This window comes from Mus caroli, chromosome 16, assembly GCF_900094665.2.
Source record: "Mus caroli chromosome 16, CAROLI_EIJ_v1.1, whole genome shotgun sequence".
Lineage (NCBI taxonomy): Eukaryota > Metazoa > Chordata > Mammalia > Rodentia > Muridae > Mus > Mus caroli.
The window spans coordinates 30,478,249-30,499,508 of record NC_034585.1 but is presented as its reverse complement, the minus strand read 5'-3'; the positions used below and the strand labels follow the sequence as shown (position 1 = coordinate 30,499,508).

Here is a 21,260-nt window from a genome sequence, read left to right as displayed (position 1 = left end):
ACAGAAGTGGATGCTCACAGTCATCTATAGGATGGAACACAGGGCTAGAGAAAGTACCCAAGGAGCTGAAGGGGTCTGCAACCCTATAGGTGGAACAACAATATGAATTAACCAGTGCCCCCGGAGCTTGTATCTCTAGCTGCATATGAAATTCTTTAAAGACTGGGACTTTTAAAAAGTATCTTATATTAAGATATTAATAGGAGATTTTGAAAACAAGAAAGGAAAGGTTATAGTTTTAAGAAGAGGTTTGTGTGCCAAAATTGACAAAATGGAACGTCACAGTTAACTTAATTTCTCAACCTGACAAGGAAACTTGTCTCAGCATGAGACCAGGGAACATGCACTGAGACATTTTCTATCAGACAGGCTTGTGGTCCTGTCTGTGGAGCATCTTATTAACTGCTAATTTATGCAGAAATCTCAGTCCACTGTGGATGGTGTCACAACTGGACAGGTAGGCACAAGCTGTATAAGAGAGATAAATGAGGAAGTCAAAGCAAGCAAGCCAGTAAGCAACGTTCTTCCTCCACGGGCTCTACTTCAGTTTCTGCCTTGAGTTCCTGCTTTGGCTTCCCTTGATAGTGGACTGTAATCTAAATACCGAAATAAGCCCCTCTTCTCACATAAGCTGCTTTGGTTAGTGTTTAATCACAGCAACAAAAAGTAATTTAGAGAAGAGGTAGAATGACTGAATTCTGGGTCCTTGTAAAGAAAAGGGAATCTTAAAATCCAGGTCCTAACAGTGTGAGCAAGCATGGCGGGTCTTACAGCAACGAAATAGAAATCACAGACACTGGGGTCTAGTAACCATCCCTGTAAGGAGGGACCATGCCTTCAATTGAATAAATGAGAGAGCCCAGTTGTAAAGGCATACACCTTTGATACGCCAACATTTATAAGACAGAGCAGGTGGACCTCTTTGAGTTCAAAGCCAGCCCAGTCTACACAGTTTCAGGCCAGCTTGGGGTATATAGTGAGACACTATCTTAATAAAATGAATGAATGAATGAATGAATGACAGGAATGTCAACAAAATAGAGGCCTAAGAACTGAGAGAGTAAGAGGAGAACTAAGACAGCATATCCTATAAAATATATTAGACAGTAAATATATTAGACTTAGTGTTCCAAGAAGTAATCAAAGTTGCTGAATGATACAAATATAAAAAGATAAACTTCTACAAAGTTTTTATTAATAAAGTTCAAACCATAATAAGACTGGGATTCTCTTTTTATAGTGGGAAGTAATAAAAAAACAAAACTCAATGATAAGTTAGCGCTGAAGAGTGCTTCCTTAAAGGCTATTTTAAATGACAATGCTAATAATCAGTGCAGTTTTTAGCTGCATAGTGGTAGAAGTAGCATATGACTTTAATCCCAGCACTTGGGAGGCTGAAGCAGGCAGATGGTTGAGTTTGAGGATAGCCTGGTCTACACAGAGAAACCATATATGAGAAAGTAACTAGGAACACCCAAGATACAATTCACCAAACACATGAAACTCAAGAAGAAGGAAGACCAAAGTGTGGACACTTCAATCCTTCTTAGAAGGGGGAACAAAATACCCATGGAAGGAGTTACAGAGACAACATGTGGAGCAGAGACTGAAGGAATGACCATCCAGAGACTGCCCCACCTGGGGAATCCATCCCATATACAACCACCAAACCCAGACACTATTGCGGATGCCAACAAGAGCTTGCTGATATAGCTGTCTCCTGAGAGGCTCTGCCAGTGCCTCACAAATACAAAGGTGGATATTCACAGTCATCCATTGGACAGAGCACAGGGTCCCCAATGAAGGAGCTAGAGAAAGGACCCAAGGAGCTGAAGGGGTTTGCAGTTCCATAGGAGGAACAACAATTTGAACTAACCAGTACCCCCCCCCCCCCCCAGAGACTAAACCACCAATCAAAGAAAACGCATGGTGTAACTCATGGCTCTAGCTACATATGCAGCAGAAGATGGCCTAGTCAGTCATCAATGGGAGGAGGGGCCCTTGGGCCTGTGAAGGCTCTATGCCCCAGTGTAGAGGAATGCCAGGGCCAGGAAGTGGGAGTGGGTAGGTTGGTGAGCAGGGAAAGGGGATAGCATTTAAAGTGTAAATGAAGAAAATATCTAATAAAAATTTTTTTAAAGTAATAAAAACAAACAACAACAAAACACTAATGTGATTTTTATATTTTCCATCTTTATGGAAGCTTACCACAAAGTACTGATATCAACCCATGAAAACTGAAAGGAATTTGTAAAATTGTAATAAATTCCTGCTCTCTGGACTTTTAATACTTTTACATTATATACTACTAATTGACAATATAAAAGATTGGGTGAAGTTAATCATTTAAGTGGATTCAGAAACACAGACATCTCCTTTGCCCAGAAGCTAACATAACTTGAGCTGGAATCCAACCCCACAAGGGCCTGCGCAAGACTCTCCTCTCCTCAGACGCTGCTTCAAGTCCTCTCATCTGTACTTCTGACCAGTTGTAAGCTGAGGGTTCTCAGTCTTACGATTCACAGCTCAGAAAAGCCCTTTACTGTATTTACAACGTTGCTGTAGAGGATATGGATGAACAGCCAGATGCGAGGTGGTGAGTCTTCTCCCATATAACAGTGTGGCAGTGGTTAAAGCTGTACTTTGGGACTCAACAGCTGCCACTGAAGTAAATTTGCTAGGTATTGGCCTTAGGATTTTCTCTGATATTTTGTTTTTGTTTTTTTTTTAAGGTTTGTTCATTTGTTTGTTTGTCTGTTTAGAAACAGTTTCTCTGTATAGCCTTGGCTGTCCTGAAACTCAAAGATCTGCCTGCCTCTGCCTCCTGAGTGTTGGGATTAAAGGTGTGTGCCATCTCGCCCTGGCATCTTTTGCTTTTTTTATTGTTAGTACTGGGGACCAAGGTCAGGCCTTGATGTCTGGTAACCCTCAGTGCTGGATTTTATTTAAAAATTAGTTTCAAAACAGTAAGCTTGCTAGCACAGGATGGGTGGGAGTTTGAAAATTACTGGCCTTATAACATTTAAATTTCAATTCCTTTGGATTAAACTGTTATTAAAATTCCCCCTCCCCAACATGTATACATGAGGGGGGGGGGAGAAGGAGAGGGAGAGGGGGAGGGGGAGGGAGAGACTGACTCTGAGAGTGTCTTTGCCTTGTTATGACTCCTCTGGAGTCAGTATGTCTTCTAGGCTGTTTTCTGTAACATGAGAATGCTGGCCTCTGCTTTCTACTCATTGCAGATGTTACTAACACACAGAGAAGCTAAGCCAAAATTGACTGGCTTAGTGACAGGAAGAAAAATTCAAAGAGCCAAAAGTTATATAGCTATTTCTTGTCTCATTTTGCTCAGTGGCTGTATCTTGGTCTCTAGAGTGACAGAGCCTTGAACTGGAGTCTGGGCAACTTCATTTACTACATTGTAGAAGTTAAAGAAATTCTCATCTTCTCTCTGTTGCCTAATATATCCTGAGGACAGTAATACCTCCTGCCTTTCAAAACTAATGTGAGGACTAAACAGCAGCACCTGGTATTTCTTTAGTAAATTCTCAATAATCTACTCATTACACTTCCCTTCGCCCAATCAGAAAGTGTGAGTCTGCTTTAAGAGCCACCGGAACATTTGAGCATCACTGGGAGTCCCAGTGAGACACTGTCTAGATCAGGTGGGTCTGTGAGCGGGTCTATGGTGATTTTCTTAGTTGCATTCATAGCTGTGATAAGACACAGCCTAGAAGTGAGAAGCACGTGGTTTGAGCCTGGAGGAGAGTGCACTGAACCAGCATGCATGCATGTATGAGCCTTGACTTGTCTGTGACAGGCTGCAGCCTGGAACTGAGAGCTAGAACAAATGCATGTCCCGTGTTGTTTTGTCAGGAAGGAAACCAGGATAGAACTATTACAAGACTGTGGCCAGGGCATTCAGAGTTCACCACAGTGCAATGTCAGAGTGACAAAAGGACAAGCATTATGTCTCACTTTCTCAGATCACGCTCACCCATCCAGTCACACACAGACTTGTAACTTTGCCTCAGGCTGCTTTGCAGAGGCTTTCTCTGGGTAATTCTCAAGAAATCTACAACACTTAATTATATGATGCTTATTCATAAGTCTCTTATCTCCAAATAGTCTCTGTGTACTCCTAGCAACTGAAAACCATTGAAAGATCAGCCACTAAGTTTTTGTTAAATGAACAAATCATCAAAATCTAATACACATGAAAATATTCAACTCTTTTCACCTTGTACCTGACATTTTTATTATTGCACTGAAATTTCAAGTTAACTATCAATTCACATAAAAGTCACATGATTTTTTTCTTCCACCAGTGATAAATGAGTGATAAATGTTTACCTAATGATATACAAAACAGTATGTTAAAGAGCAGACCATTCAGCCCGGCATAGCGGCTCATGCCGATGACAGCAGCACTCAGCAGACTGAGGCATAAAGACAGAGTTCCAGGCCATCTTAGCTAGAGTTAAGACCTGTCTCAAAATAAAACCAAACATGACACAGGAAAGCTTTTGATTAAAAAAGGCTGCTTCTATCTATTAGTGTGTCCAAGGATCCCGTTCCACAGATCCTGCACATACCATAAGACCACATCAAAATAACTCTGGGACAGGGACATAACAAGGCCCTAATAACTCGCAGGCCTGGCATTTTCACTGTTAGCATTTATCACCATTCTTAATTCCAACAAAATCTAAAACCCAAGTTACACACACACACACACCTCACCTCCTGAACACTGTAAATTAATTTCAAAGAAACATCTTCTTACAATGCTTAGAAATATCAAAGAAGAAAAGTCAATAGTCTATTAAATCAAAGTCACTTAGAAAATTTGAGACATTTGCTTTAAAATGAGACTGAAAAATTTAACATATAGATCACTTTAGTGAGCTTCCAAAATACTTGCTTAAAATCATTAACCCAGGATGGAGACATAGGCAGTGTCTTTCTTGATACAGTACGCCATGTAACAAAGAGACATGAAGGATGCTATGCTCTAGTATTCTCAACAAGTCAACACTCCACAAGCTTATAAGTGTGAATGATAATTTTACTTAGCTTACACAGCTATTTCAGGAAAGTTTCCTTCTCTGTTACTCAAAATATGTAATTTATATTATTATGGAACTATGTCAAAATAGTTTGTTGTAATTCATTAAAACCTGGATTTAACTACAATTAAGAGACTGATAGTCTTAAGCAGTGTGCCTTTTTAGACTCCCTCCCTCCCTGCCTCCCTCCCTCCACCTGTGGTGATGACAATGAGCTTAGGCAGGACGCAGCACTCACCAGTATGGATCTTCTCGTGTCTCTGAAGCAGGTACTTCTGTATGAAACGCATGTCACATTGACTACATTGAAACGGTTTTTCGCCTTAAAATAATTTGACATCCATATATTAGTTAATGAATAAGACAACACTTTAAGTCATTACTTCTGAGGATATATGTCTTAGAAGTCCAAATTTGGGGAAATTCTAAAACACCACATGATTTTAAAAAACATTTTTCATTAACAGTTATACTTTCCCTCAAAAATTTCCCTCAGGATTTAAAGTTTCACATTTTCACAATCACACAAAAAATAAAATTTCATTTATATCATTTTAATAAAAAAGAAAACAAAACTTAAAAGATACAAGCTAAGGAAGCACTGTCCAGAGTCCTGGTGTTCCCTATCTGAAGGCATGCGCATCCTGTTCTCAGTGGCTAACCATCCCTCTCTACCCCTTACCCCTGTCCTTGAAAGCAGTCTGTCTCTGCTGGAGACCGCATTCAATCCCCAGTGCTGTGGTCTGCCCAGGGGAAGCCATGCTTCCATGCTGCACTGCTGGTCGGTATCTTCCTCCTTCCTCCCACCACACCTTACAAGGGCAGTCTCAAGTCTGAAGTGCTTCCTCATCCACTGGGCTTGAAGCTTACAGGAGTCCTCACCTCTGTTCCACAGACTACAGCCACGGTCTCTCTACCCTGAGGTCTCTTTAAATCCTTTCTCTGTCGGCTTCTGGCTATCACTGCATTTTCTACTTCAACACATCTCCTTTACCCACCAAGTCATTTATATTTCTAGCTTGCTGTTCTAAAGGTGTGTGATCAGCCTTTAGCTCTATTTTCAACAATTTCACGATTTTTAACTTCTACTTTTGTTAGCTACCATTTCTAATATCTGATTTCCAAACACTGCCTGTGCTGTTCATACACCTAGATGCTCATACACAGAAAAATGAATCCAACAGGCTCTTACTACATCCGTAAGCATTTTCTCTCATTGAAAAAGAGAACTTTAAGGCAAGTGAATACCCAATTAACACTATTAGATGGATATACCTGAATTAATTAATTGTCCTCCCATTTAAAGTCTTTCTCGGTTTCCTCCTGATGGCCTGGCTACAGATTTTGACTGACAATGCCAAGTAAGCTATGGTCTTAAGATTAGATGACATTTATACGAAGGTAAAAACAACAATGATAATAATTTTAATGGCCACAAGTCCATTTTAATTCAATACCTGTATGAATGAAGACATGCCTCTGTAAGTGATAGTTCGTTCTAAAGGCAGCATTGCAGTGCTCACAAACATGAGATTTAGGGGTTTTCAAACCAAGTGATCCATCCTCATTTATTGTAAGGATCTAGTTTAAAAAAAAATAAAGGCAAAAAACAAAGTTTTTAAAATGTAAATACTACATTTTAAAAGGACAACATAAGCAATAATCACTAGAGGTTGTAAAAAAAATTTCTTTCAGAAATAATCTGGAAAAGGCTATTAGGAAAGTGGTACCTTTAAAGTAGGAAAGTACAATCTGACTTAGACTGGGTAAAGTCCATAGTAAAAACCTTGGAAGCTCTCTTCCACCTCCTGTGTAATGGCATCCCTACTACCAGAGTCCCTACATGTTCCTATAAAGGACTGCTAGAAGTACAGTTTAATCTTCAATTTCAAATTCTCATATATGCAGGGAGAAAAGTCCGGTATCAATCAATCTGCTAAAGCACAGAAAACTAATTTAACTTAATTTTATGCGACTGTTAATGAATTGAGAAATTCTATCTACTTAAATGGAAAAAAACATCAGGATTTGTTCAACTCAAAAAGGTTCAGAACCCAGTATATATTTTTTCAATTGAAAAGGACGTGTGAGAGAGAGAGAGAGAGAGAGAGAGAGAGAGAGAGAGAGAGAGATGATTGATAGATAGACGGACAGACGGACAGACAGACAGTGTCTATCTGGATATATAGTATCCTTTTGTGTGTGTGTATACACATCACATATATATCCACATAGGTATAAGTATACTTGTATCTGTATGTTTAATAACTACTTCAAAAGGATTCATACCTTGGCTGTGATGGATGAGGAGCTGAGCAAATAAAAGGTGTGTATACATTTTACAGACTGAAAATTTTTCTTAGTCAGATAAGAGTTTACTGCTGTTATTTTCTTATATTTTAAAAAAGAGAAAATGAAGCTCTCCAGTAATGTAACAGAACCTGGACACTGTCTCAGTCTAGGGTCTGTAAAGATGGATACTGTGCAACTATCGTAAGAATGGGGAAGGAAGACGGGAGAAAAGACAGCACCTTAGATCTATCTCGAGGGTCTTGCAATTAAGAATGTTGTGAGTCAGGTCTGGACAGTTAGCAGTGTAAGCTCACCTTCAGCCTCATGAATTCTAACTTACCAACAACTTACTCAGCATGCAGCATTTAACCATCTCCTGTCTGTCAGACACACGATCCCTTTTAACATTACCGAAGAAAGAAAAAGATGACAAAACCTGATGTGAAGAAGCATAGAAAATTCTAAGAGGATGTCAGGTGTAGTGGAGAACAGGAGTCTGGAGCAGGAGGATAGAGAGTCCCAGGGCAGCCTGGGCTACACAGCAAGAACTTGAAGGCAAGGAGAGGGAAGAAAGCAGGATCAGGTCAGGAGGCATCTAGCCAGGAAGTGGGAAACAACTTTGGAGGCAAAAAGCACATAGAAAGCAAGCTGAGAATGGTGGTACACTAACCTAGCACGTGAGAAGTAGAGGCAGGTAGATCTCTGTGCCGCCAAGGCTAGCCTGGTTTACACTGGGAGTTCCAGGACAGCCAGGGCGATGGAGACCCTATCTTAACACTTCTCTTCACACACACAAAACAAAAAAAGAAAGAGAACGAAAGAAAGCCAAGAGACTGACCAACATAAGATCTACAGAAGACCATGGGAAGTGACTCGGGCCTATAAAGCATAGCTTCTTCAACCTAGAAGAGACAAGTAGGGAAGGATAAACAGCTTTAATCTTTAGTGTATCTTTTTACTTTAAATTCAGGAAGACAGTTCACCCTATACTGAATGCAAATCAATGATAATTAGTATGCAAATTATACAGGGTTTCTGGGTTCTGGGCAAATTGCCAACATGGTCAACAATGCTTCAAGACTATGCACCCAAGACATAGAAGGGACACATTTGGCAGGAGAATGGAAGTGGGTGTCACAGTTTCCTGAACAGTCAGTGAGAATGAAAGTTTGATTTCTGGCCAGTCAAGTTTAAAATTTTTTTCACTTCCTCCAAGTCACTTAATAATAATGCAAGTTAACACTGTACAAAAGAAAATACACAAACCCTCTTAAAATAGAATTCAAAATATGCAAAACAGAACGATGCTAACTAAGTATTATATATCATAAGTAAGACAATAATACCAGGCTTTCCTCTTTTCACATACTTTGATAAAAATGAGTGCCAAAAGCTATGGCAGTTCACTGGCTTCCTGCAGCACAGCAACTGCAAGGAAAGGTTTTGTCAGGCATAACTGTAACACGGATGTAATCCTGACTGTACAAAGCCCTTCATGGACAGGTCTTCATAAAAGGTAGAATTATGTGGATGAGATGGATACTACTCATCTTATGGGCAAACATAAGATCCAGCATATTTATAAGTTCAAGCAGAAATACCAAGTTCTTAGAAATTTTAAATTTAATTTTCTTTTCCTGTTAGGCCAGTATAACAATATTTTTGTTTACGGACAAAGTAAAAGCCATCTTGTACAAGCAGACATCAGTGGCTTTTCCAGTTTGCAATCTGTTTGCAATGCACTCACTTGAACTTGTCTGTGTCATCCACTGCTCTAACTCCAATGTCCAGGCTTGGAGTCTAGGGCACAGTGGGGATTTTGTAACTATCTCTTGAGATAGCTGCCTGCTATCCATACCAAATAGCCCCCACAACTTACCACTTAAACAAAAAGGCTTTGCTAAAAATGTATTTCTCCATCTTTTGGCCTTCATATCCCCCGTGGACCAGCTACCACAGAGCATTCTAAGACAAAGCTCAGGCATGGCAGCTGCAGCATATTAATTCTGGCCAAACTGTCTTCTTCGGCACTTGGCCTATTCTTGTTTATATCCTTTAGGATCTTCTCAAATTATGATCCAGTGGTTTGAGACATTTGCTCTGAAGATTAGCAGCCTTACTTGCTATTAGTACCAAAAACTATTTTTTGCTTTGCTTTCCTCCTACTCAACATATGATCCCCGTCACAGCACAGTGGGCTGCAGGTTCGTGTTTAGGACGTGGGAGACAGCACTCTTTTATTTTGGTTGGGGATTTTGTTTTGAAGAAAGACTCTGACCCTGCAGGCCGGAGTCATGGTCCCCAAAACTGGAATTACAGGTGTGCTCCTCCAAGCCCAGCTCTAGGAGAGCCAAGCAGCTCTGGGAGCTTTAGTTTCTTCTTGCCCTGCTACTTCAGCAGAAACAGGACATTTTAAAGACCCAACAGTCAGGCTCTCCTATTACCAAGTGAACAAATTAGCAATAATTTAAATATCCAACTCATTTTATATTTGATTAATCGTGTTAAACTAAATTTACAGAAAGAAAAACTGGTACCAAGTGGAATACCCTAGCGATTCTATATCCCTAATCTTTTAGTTCATTATGTGTTTTTTTGTTTGAGATAAATTTGTTCCTAGCTAGTGTCACATGTAGAGTTTTGCACGCACGCAACTCAAGGAGATAGCGGGAGAGATGTCAGGAATGAGGATGGCCCTCATAACACATGTCTTTTTGTTAAGTAAAGGCCTAAATTCTGCTTCTTCAATTGAAAGAACTCCCTCCAGGATCACTAACACTCCTCCATTAGAAAAGGTTCTTCCCAAATCTTATACTACTAAGATTATCCATGATATTTTAATCTAACAGACTACGAGTATTGTAATACCTTAACTTAACATAAACGTTTATCAACATTTAAGCCACTCAAACTGGAGAATTTAGAGGAAATGATTTAGAACAGTGTTTTTCAACCTGTGGGTCATTACCTCTTCCGGGGTCAAACAATCCTTCACAGGGTAAATAATGTAGCAGATATCCTGCATATCAGATATCTGCATTATAATTCACAACAGTAGCAAAATTACAGTTATGAAATAATTTTATGGTACGGGGGTCACTACACACGAGGAACTGTATTAAAGGTCACGGCATTAGGAAGGTTAAGAGGTACTGATTTAAAACCTCTCTAGTCAGTTATGAGATTTTCTTCCTTCTCTAAAGGAACCAACCCCGAAGGTATAGCAAGGCCATGCAGAGTTAAGAGTCATGTGACCACACTACGCAGAACCAGTCCCTCATATTCACAGTTTCTTCAGTCTCTCATGCTTAAGTGGCAAGCTTTTAACAGTGGCAGAATATGAAACTCACTGTGTCAAAAGAATGGAACACAACCCATATTCAGCACACTGGCCTTATTTGAGTGTGACCCTTGCAGACACACAGAGAACAACTTGCAGGTGGCAGTTCCCTCCTATCATGTGTGTCCTGAATCAAACTCAAGACAGTCAGACTTGGCGGCAAGTGCCTTTATCCACTGAGCCATCTCATTAGCCTGTGACTGTTAGCTTTAGAAAGGTCCTTGCTTGCTTCCTGAATTTAAAGATGTGGTGATAGTTTCTAAAAGATGATTTTTCTCAGCATCAGAATCTTTTTAAAGGTTCAGTTCTATAGAAAACAATTTCCCCATAATACAGCCATATTCTGGTAAATCCAGATTAGTGAATTACTAGTATACTCTTTTTCTAATGTTCCACTTTCTTCCCTCATGTTCTCATTAGCATGTTTGATTTCCTATTTTCATCTTCAAAGGTAGTTCTTCCACAAGCCAAGGCAGCATGGAGAAGAGAGTATGACATCCACTTGCTGCTGTTTCAGAAATGTTTCTTCCTCATTTAACAATCATCCCGTCTTAATCTCAGCTGCTTTCTACGGCCAATGATGCATGCTAACTGCTGGGAGGCAACCATGGAGTTCATAATTGCTGTGTGGAATATGCTCATTCTTCAAGAGCCCAGCACATTCTGAACAACTAGCCCGTATTCACATCTCCTAAAGGGCTCTAATAATAATCCACGTCCTTTCTTTAGCTCTAGTCAAGAGATCAGGCACTCAAGTTCTTTGTTAAATAACAAACTTTGTTAAATTCCATACTGCAGAATAGAAGTAACTAAAACCACACTGCTCTTTCTCAGTGGAGCACTAAATGGCACGAAAAACCTAGAAACGGTTTATACTATGTGATTACAACTAACACAGGGCATGGGGGTAGGGGTACAACCACTGACATAAATACACTGAGACACATAAATACATTCACACAGACATCACAGCTTCTAACAACTTTAGCTATCTGTAATACAGAACAAAGACAGATTTAAAGAGGCAAAACAGTGATGCTGAGTAGTTCACAGACACAGTGATGTAAGAGTGAGTGGCCTGTCCTTAAGGAATGAGACAGTGAAGCAATCACCAGCAGTTGAGAGAACGCTTCCAAGTCTATGCTGTCGTCACCACAGTGAGGGGAAAGAACAGTCTTCTCATGGGGCTGTTTTACAAGACATATGACTTTAAAGGGTTTATAACGTCAGCACAAAGACAGCAAAAGGTGATTTATGGCTAAATGGACTACTTTGATTAAAATGAAATAATCTTTGGGCTGGGGGTATAGAGTTTAACAGTACAGTGTTTTTCTTGCATGCATGAAGCTCTAGGGTTTCCTCCCTCACCCAAAGGAGAAATTTGGCATTTGAAAGAAACAAGTGTCTATAATTTTCCTCTATTTTCATAAGTAGATTCTTTCACAATAGAGAAAATACCTTAACCTAGATAATACCCCCCAACTCAGTGACAAAGCATCCTTGCCTACTTTAAGATGACAAAGATTCTGAACATAACCACTGCTTAGTGTCTGTCAGCAGCTGATGCTGGCAGAGCAATGTGGTACTCCTCACTACCATGGCTAACAATGTGGCCCTCCCCACTGTGACGGTGACCTGGTTAGCATGACATGAGCTCTGATGTGCTCAACAGAGTTCCATCACAGTACGTCAGCTGCATTTCCTATACAGATCTCATCTGACACAGCAGCATAGAGGAAAGACACGGATAGTGGGCAAAGACTGAGGTTTGAAAAATGTCTTTGCAAAGAGTAGCCTTCCAAAGATATTGAATTCTAGTTCTCACACTCATCTACTACGTATTATTCCTAAACCTTCCACTCTCTGACAACTTTCCCCAAAGTCTTATACACTGTCATAACATATATTACACCTAGAATTCTGAGAAACTTAAAACTGAAAAAGAAAACCCTCAATCGACACATTGATTTATAAACTATAAACCCAAGATAAACTTATCTTCGATGAAAATGGCAGAGTAAGTTACTTCAATGAAATATCTGAATATGGCACTAACACATATCTGAGGAGGTGTAACAGAACCCAGCTTATGCGTAAAGTCCTAACATTTCAGACATAAGAAACCACTCACCTGGGGAACTGAAGACCAATGTTAAAACTAGTCACACTTTTCTCTGTCCACTCTGTAACATGCAAGAACAATTTGTATAGGTTTTTGTTGCTGTTCTTGTTCTTTTGTTTGGTTGGCTGGTTTTTGTTTTTGTTTTTTGTTTTTCGAGACAGGGTTTCTCTGTATAGCCCTGGCTGTCCTCGAACTCAGAAATTCACCTGCCTCTGCCTCCCAAGTGCTGGGATCAAAGGCGTGCGCCACCACGCCCGGCTTTCTTGTTCTGTTTTTAAGACTGGGTCTCTCAGGGATAGAGCGTTAAGAGCATTAACTGCTCTTCCAGAGGTCCTGAGTTCGATTTCCAGCAACCGCATGGTGGCTCACAGCCATCTGTAATGGAATCTGATGCCCTCTTCTGGTGTGTCTGAAGAAAGCTAAGTATATTCATGTAAATAAAATAAATCTTAAAAACAAAACAAAACAAAACAACAACAACAAAAAATCCAGGGTCTCTCTGTATAACTCTGGTTGTTCTAGAACTCACTATGTACACCAGGTTGGCTTTGACAAACAAGAGATCTACCTGTCTCTGCCTCCCAAGTGCTGAGATTAGAGGAATACATCACCATACCCTGCTGGGAACAATTTTAACAATTTTTAAAGTAACTATTTTTGTTATTTTCATTTGTGTCTGCTCTGTACTTTACTGTTCTAAGAATTCCCTGGAAGGACTGCCTGGAATGCTTTCTTATGTATATTACACTTAGAACAGGTTGTCTCTCATCCAGCCGCTACAATAATTGGGACAAATTATTGTAGTGATGCTTTTAAATTAGACATCCTCAAAAAACTGACTTAGACAAGACTGCAGTCATCTTCTACAGGACACTAATTATCTAGACTTCAGTGAGATTTCAGAGGCGGGCTGGTGAGTTAAGTGGTTAGAAGCATGCACTGTTCTTGCAGAGGGCCCGGGTCTGACTCCCAGTACCCAAGTCAGGCAGCTCACCACCATGGAACTCTAGCAGCAGGGAATCCAATGCCCTTTAATGTCCTCCAAGAGCACCAGCATTCATATGCAAACACACACATAATTTAAAAATAGTAAAAACAGGTGCTGAAAAGATGGCTCAGCACTCAAGGACCAGAGTCTGGTTCTCAGCAGCACAGGCTGGCTCACAGTTTCAGGTGAGCCAGTGCCCTCTTCTGACTTCCTCAGACACCAGGCTTGCACTTGATTCACATACATACACAAAGTAAATCAACCTTTAAAAAAAAAATAATAACTTACAGAATAGCACCAGTAAAACAGGGCAATAAAATATCTAGCGAAATAATAGCAGTACATGTTTTGAGCAGAGTCTGCAGAGCTGGCTCAGGCTAGGAGCATTTGCTGCTCTTCCAGAGCACCTGGGTTCAGTTGTGAGTGGTCACAGCCACCTGCCACTACTGTTCCAAGGGATCTAAAGTGTCTTCTGGTGGAGACAGACACTAGGCATGAACATGGTATATACCCATAGACAAAATCCACATACAATAAAAATAAATAAGTAAATAAAACCTAAAATCTTAAAACAGATTTCTCACATGTAAACAGGGAGCACAAAGTAGCACAATCAACCATCACTTATTTAGGAAGTTAATCTTGGCTCAGCGGTTAAGAGTACCGACTGCTCTTCCAAAGGTCCTGAGTTCAAATCCCAGCAACCATATGGTGGCTCACAACCATCCGTAACAAAAATCTGATGCCCTCTTCTGGAGTGTCTGAAGACAGCTACAATGTACACATAATAAATAAACAAACAAACAAACAAAATGTATGTGTGTGTGTGGGGGGGGGGGAGCAGGAATATTCCATAAAATGTGAAACACAAAATGTGAGACAAATGAGAAAGATGAATTTAGTATGGCCCCACGTGCATTCCAGCTCCAGTGTGGCTCTTGTGCGTGACCTCTGGGCTCTCAGGAGTGCAGCAGCCCAGTCACAGGCACTCACTCAAAAACATAACCTGCACAACAGCTCTGGAAATCAAGAGTACACTCCTGATTCCAGAAACAGACGGCACCGATACACATACAGCATCGACTTTAAAAGGAAATGAAAAGAATACAACAACACAGCAATGTCCAGCAAACCGATTATTAATTATAACATGATCTTGCCAAGGTAATTTATTACTCGGTTAATAAAAATGCTTAAACACTTTTCAGAGTTAGGGATATGGCTCAATGATATAATGCTTGTCTAGAATGAGTAAGGGCTTGTGTGTATGTGCATGTGTGTGTGCATGTGTATGTGTGAGTGTGTGTGTGTGTGTGTGTGTGAGTGATCTCTAGCACTATAAAAACAAAACTATTGTTAACTTTAAGTACAAAAATGGGTTAAGTATACTCTACAAGTTGAAAAATCAGGAAATTACATTTATACAAATCTACTAAATTTTGTAGACAGAAAGGGAATATATATGGCAGAGAATCAAAAATATAACTCACTTATTTTATATAATAGAATACCGTAGGCATATGTTCTGTATCCCTTAGACAGTAGCAAGGGGTGTCTAACAATGGGGAATGAGAGGAACAGGAGGATTTCCTAGTCTGCTGAAACGTTAGCAGTCTGCTCTTGCAAGCCAGTACTACTAACTGCTCTTGCCACTACACTATCAAGTGTACAAGATAGATAATGATTATGATTTTAAATAAAAACTACAATTAAGTAGCCACCAAAAAGACCCTGTTACTTAATTAGCAGGGTAGTGCATGCCTATAATCCCAGCAATCAGGAGATGGAGGTAGAAGGCTTCAAGTTCAAGGTCAGCCTAACCTAGATCATAGCAAGAACTTGTCACAAAGGGGGAGGGAGGCATATATATTTTAAGGGGGAACTGAAGACGCGGCTCAGAATGCAAAGCACGTGTCTAACATGCATAAAACCCTTTATCCAGTCTCCAGTCCTGTATAAACTATGCATGGTGGCATAGTCCGGTGTAATCCTACTTAAGACACAGAGGCTGGAGAAAAGCACAAAGTCATCCTTGGCTACACCTTAAGTTCAAGACGAGTTTCGGCTGAGACCTTGCTAGTAAAGGATGAGGGAAAGGATGGCGTCTTTACTACACAAGGTAAAACATGGGGGAAATAACTATGAAGATGAATTCCCACTGCTTCATACTACACAACAGCACGACACTGCCACTGCAAGGGAAAACACAAAAGAGGACAGCCTCAAACAGCACCAATCAAGTGTCCATTCAGTCTCCCACTTCAGGCTCTTGATACAGCTGTGATAAGATGAGGCCTCTGCCCTCAGGGAGCGTACAGTCTATTAAAGGTGTCTCTGATGAGCACCGTGAACTTTCATGAAACATCAACACTTGTATTAAAATATGAATAAGCAAGGATCATATATATCTTGTTAGTTTGTATATATAAGGGAGACATGGAAAGACGAAAATTCATTTTTAGGGGAAAAAAGGAAGGGGTAATACAGATGAGGTGGGGGGGGGAGGAGAGAGAGGGGTGGGGAAGAGAGAGAGATTGTAAGCCATGGCCCACCACATCCACACAGGTATGCATCTCTCTTCTCTACTTCCTCCTACAGAAGCAGGCACAGCACACCAACTACTGATCCACATTAAGATCTCTACATCTGGATTAAGGTTGAAAGGGGTTCTGCCCACAGGATAGATAACCCAACAGTTAAAATGAAAGGTTAGCGACCACCCCTTAGCACAGTCTCTTACTTTTGCAGGAGAGCGTTGTTTCCGCTTCTTCTTTTTCTGTAAGTCTACTGGCTCTCTGACTTGTTTTTTGTCTCTCATCAGTTGCTCAGATACATCAGTAAAAGTAATTTCCTGCTTTACACTTATCTGTTTAAAAAAAACAAAGCTGGTTTTAGAAATGCATCAAGTCCAATGTGTACTCTGCAGAAGCACAACTAACAAGATAACCTCAGAGTGCTTTGGGGATGCTCGGACATCGCCCACAGGACAGACAGAATTAAGCCTGAGGATGGACTCCAAGAAAGTTCTGTATAGTCATTCTATACTGCTTTAATTGTTTGAAATTAGCCAAAAGCTTTGACTGGTAGTTAAATCCTTGACATCTGTTCTTTCTCCCTAAACATGGAAACCAGATCAAACCAACCAGGATAAATTCCATTGTGGTGATGAGGGATGAATAAAATCAAAGCACAGGACAGTGAGCCAGATGTCGAGAGAACTGTTCAGAGACAAACGGTGTGTATGGGGGGTGGGGGTAGGTGTCAGAATTGAAATGACATGGTAACATATCCCTGTATCTGCAACACTGGGAGGCAAAAGGTGGGGGAGGGGATCATGAGGTTGAAGCCAATCCAGACTGCATACCAAAACCTTGTCTTAAAGTCAGTAACAAAAACGAAGATACTTGTGTATGCCCTTCCAAGAGTAACTATAGCCAGGAAGTTAGGAGGAAATGAATCTTACACATGGTTACCTGACACTAATTTCCTTTCACTAGATTTCACCCACATGATGCTTGTGACAAGTACGACTCCCAAGAGAATTTCCTCCATGTTCTTTGACTCTGCTCTATAGGGGCACTTCACTCTTAGGTATAAACATCCTGCTCTGTTGTATATGCCTCTGACTAGTCAGGAAATCTATAAGGATAGATTAGTGATCCTCTAGTTTTCTCAAGGTTGAGAATATTCATATACAGGGGAGAATTGTAACAGGCACTTAGAAACTGTTTTTGTTTAAAAACAAATAAACAAACAAACAAACGAGCTGACTGTTTCCTTGGGCTTCAAGGTAACTAAATTCAGGATAAAAGCCTGGCTTTACTACTTTGGTTATATGTCTGTCTCCTTTACCTTGGGTCGCCTTCTTCCCTCTCCAGGAGTGTCTGTATAATCTATCTCATCTCCTGAATGGTTGATGGCATAGGTAAATCATCGTCCTTGGCCTTTCCTCTGGCATCACCTTGGATACCCAGTACAGCATATCCTCACAAGGCAGAGTTCCCTGGAGCAGAAGCAATCCTATTCTGATAAACACCCATCCTGGTAAGCAAGAGACTTCTGCAAGATCAACCAGAGCTAAGACAACATCCACCACCCACGTGACAGGACTGCACACTCAGGGCTGGTAATTACCTCTTGCTGCTGCCCCCACCCTGCAAACACCCCAATTCATGTAAACCTAAACCTCTCGTCAGTGCTCTAAAAGCAAGGCTCAGCTTACTGGACCTGTGTGGTTCTCTTCTGTGTGTGCTCACACGGAATAAACCTCCCCTGCTTTCTGCTTCACACATGGGACAAAGTCTTTTGTAGCCACCCACCTCAAAAGTATACTCTTCGCTTTGGCTGAACCTACATAATGTTTTCAGAGTGACTGGATGTACACATACACCACGTACACAAAGTGCTAGAAAGTAATCAATAAGCAGTCGAAAAACAAAAACGGAGTATATGAAACTGAGAAACTGTGTTGAAGTAGAGAAAAAAAAATGATTAATGGTGTCTTGGAAAGGGGTAAGACCTAAGAGCGAACAGTGAGGTAAGCAACACCAGTTCCCTTGCCACAAGCAATTAAGGGTCTAATACTAAGGTTATAGGCACATGAAAGGCTAGGTTCCAGCAAAAGTCAATACAGTATTGGGAACTATATTTAGACATTTTGATGTCCTTTTTTTTTTTTAAGATCAAGAAAACCACAAAATTCTAAAAACTGATCATATCAAGAGAAAATTCAATCAAATAATGGAAACAATGTTTTTCATTTATGTTCAATATATTTTCCTTTTTTTCTATGCTCACATTTCCTAGCCTTTTCAACAAATCACTACCAAAGGTATAATTATAAAGTCGTATAAGGTTTTACTTAAGACATAATGCTTACTATACAATAATTAGAGAAACAGAGTCCAGGATGCATTCAATGTCAACAACACTGTTATCCCATCTTCAAATCTGGGTTCCAGAGCTGCTTATCTTTAAAACACCAAGGTTCTAAGGACACTAATGATACAGTTAATTATCATCGGACTGAGGATAACCAGTCAACCTCCTCACTGCAACCTTTTAAACTTATCATTAAAATGAATACAAAAAATTCTGTAATTTTGTTAAAAATACACCAGAACCCCCTGAAAAGCATCTAAGGAGACACAGAGTGCTAATGATTTAAGCGCCCTGACAAGAACAAAGTGCCTCTAACTGCCTACCAAGCAGACACTGGGCCCCAAGGAATTGCTGTTTCCCTAGGGAGGGGATGGCCAAAGCCCAAAGTGCCAGCCAAGGAAGGAACTGTCTCCTGGGAAGGGATTTCACACAGATTTCAACAAATTAACAGGCCACTCAGGATAGACTAAAGCCCAGACAAAGACAGTCAAATGCCAGTCGGGGGTGGGGGTGGGGGGGGGTGGTATGCGCTGACCAGGGTTGCTAGCTACGGAAGTTACTCTTGCTCTGTGTTTAAACCTTTATCTCACGTCAGAACCCTAACCGTGGACTCCAGTCCTCTTCTCAGCCCAGCTTCCCTTTCTGTGCTCCCCATTATTGCTCTGTCAGGTGGTACTGTGAACGGAGACTGGGTCTCATTTGTTAGGGACACTAAAGCTAAGGCTTGTGCCCCCAAAATAACAGTTAGTGTGACTACATTTTCAAAACACTACAAAAAATATGGTACCAAAGATCCATAGCATCTCAGAGATGCGGCTGGATGTCAGGTGACAACAAGCACAGCACTGCTTGACTAATAACTGTATCAGGCTGCGGCTGGGCACTGAGGCTGGGCACACAGCAAATAGAGGGAAGAGAGATAAGGCAGCTGTGGAATTGCTCAATTTCACAGAGGCTCCAAAACGCAATTCTGACACTTTGTTGTCATGTTGTTTATAATGGGGGTGAAACACACACACATACACACACACATGCAACCATATCCCAGTTTTGGAGGAGCAGAGGCAGGAGGATCTCTGTGAGTTCTAGAGCACCAGGACTGAACAGAGATCATGTCTCAAAAAAAATCCCAAAACAGGAAACACAGGAACTCTTTAATACACAGTTAAAGCTGACTCATAAGTAAGTTCTACAGGCAACAGTTCTTCATGAGCACACAATTTTTTAAAAAATACAGTTTTTCTTACACATACATGGAAATTGATCATATTTATACGATCTTTTAAATATGAGGCACACATGTAACATAAGCGGGGTACAAACCCAGGTAGACAGTAAATCATAGTTTTAGAATGGTCCAAAACATTTGCTACTATAATGAAACAATCTAATTATGCTCAAGTTTCAAGTACACAGTTCATCTAAACACAAACTAATAAGCTCAGCTATGCCCCCCGTCCCCCAATCACTGCAACCTTGTACAAAAAGGTTTTTTACAAAAAGAACTGGAGTGGGGCAAAGAGATGGTTTAGTGGGATAAAGTCACAGCTGAACAAACCTGGAGACGTGGGTTCAAACCCTGGAATGCAAAGAAAGGTGAAGGAGAGAACCAACTTCACAAAGTTGTCTCTGATCTCTGCCCACATACATACATCATATACACTGAGAGATAATAATAAAAATAAATTTTTTCAAAGACGCTGGCAAATTCAAAGAGCGAAAAGTGTGAAGTGAAACAATGCATGATAGACAGCATGAAAGAGTTTCACAGCCTTCCCAAGTCCAAGCATGACTACAACAATAATCTATAAAAACAAGAAAACAATGTAAATGTCACAAAGATATTAAGTCATCCTACCCTTTCCTTGAGAGGTCCCCCTCTTTTCTGTTTTTTTTGTTTGTTTGTTTTTGTTTTTTGTTTTTTGTTTTTTTTTTTTTTGCGGTGAGGTTCTCTGTGTAGCCCTGGCTATTCTGGAACTCACTGTGTAGATCAAGCTGACTTCAAACCCAGAGATCTGCCTGCCTCTGGCTCTTGAGTGCTGGGACTAAAGGCATGACTCGCCACTGCCTGACAGAGGTTTTGATTTTTTAAGAAACTTATATACAAGATCTCATGAACTGGAAGGTGATCTCAACATTTTTTAAAGTTAAATTTTATTTTATTTTTGTGAACATATGTGTGTCTGCATGTGTGGATACATGATGAGGCTAGAAGTAGGGACCTCTGGAGCTCAAGTTATAGGAGCACCCAAGGTAGGTGCTGGGAGCTGAGGGCTGGTCCCGACAGAGCAAGGACTTGTAACTGCTGAGCCGTCCGTCTCTCCGGCTCCAGGAACTTTGATTTTCACGCTCCTACGTCTACCCTCTGCAGGCTGTGGCACCATGTCTGACACATGTGATGCTGGCGATGGGCACTCCACATGCTAGGAAGCACTCTATCAACTGAGCTGACTCCTCAGCTTAAGAACTCTTGTTGAGCCGGGCGTGGTGGCGCACGCCTTTAATCCCAGCACTTGGGAGGCAGAGGCAGGCGGATTTCTGAGTTCGAGGCCAGCCTGGTCTACAAAG

At 40.7% G+C, this 21,260-nt stretch overlaps 1 protein-coding gene across 6 annotated transcripts in view; it reads right to left on the bottom strand.

The window, feature by feature from the left end:
* Znf148 (zinc finger protein 148) overlaps positions 1 to 21,260 on the bottom strand; it is a 122,983-nt gene that overhangs the window by 28,278 nt on the left and 73,445 nt on the right. For 5 of the 6 annotated variants that reach the window (XM_021184867.2, XM_021184869.2, XM_029470707.1 and 2 more), the window contains exons 5-7: positions 16,552 to 16,677; positions 6,527 to 6,650; positions 5,308 to 5,391 (exon numbers count right to left, since the gene is read on the bottom strand). In XM_021184867.2, coding sequence (XP_021040526.1) covers positions 5,308 to 5,391; positions 6,527 to 6,650; positions 16,552 to 16,677 — 334 coding nt within the window. The remainder of the gene's footprint in view (positions 1 to 5,307; positions 5,392 to 6,526; positions 6,651 to 16,551; positions 16,678 to 21,260) is intronic. The other variant, XM_029470709.1, reaches the window with a different exon arrangement.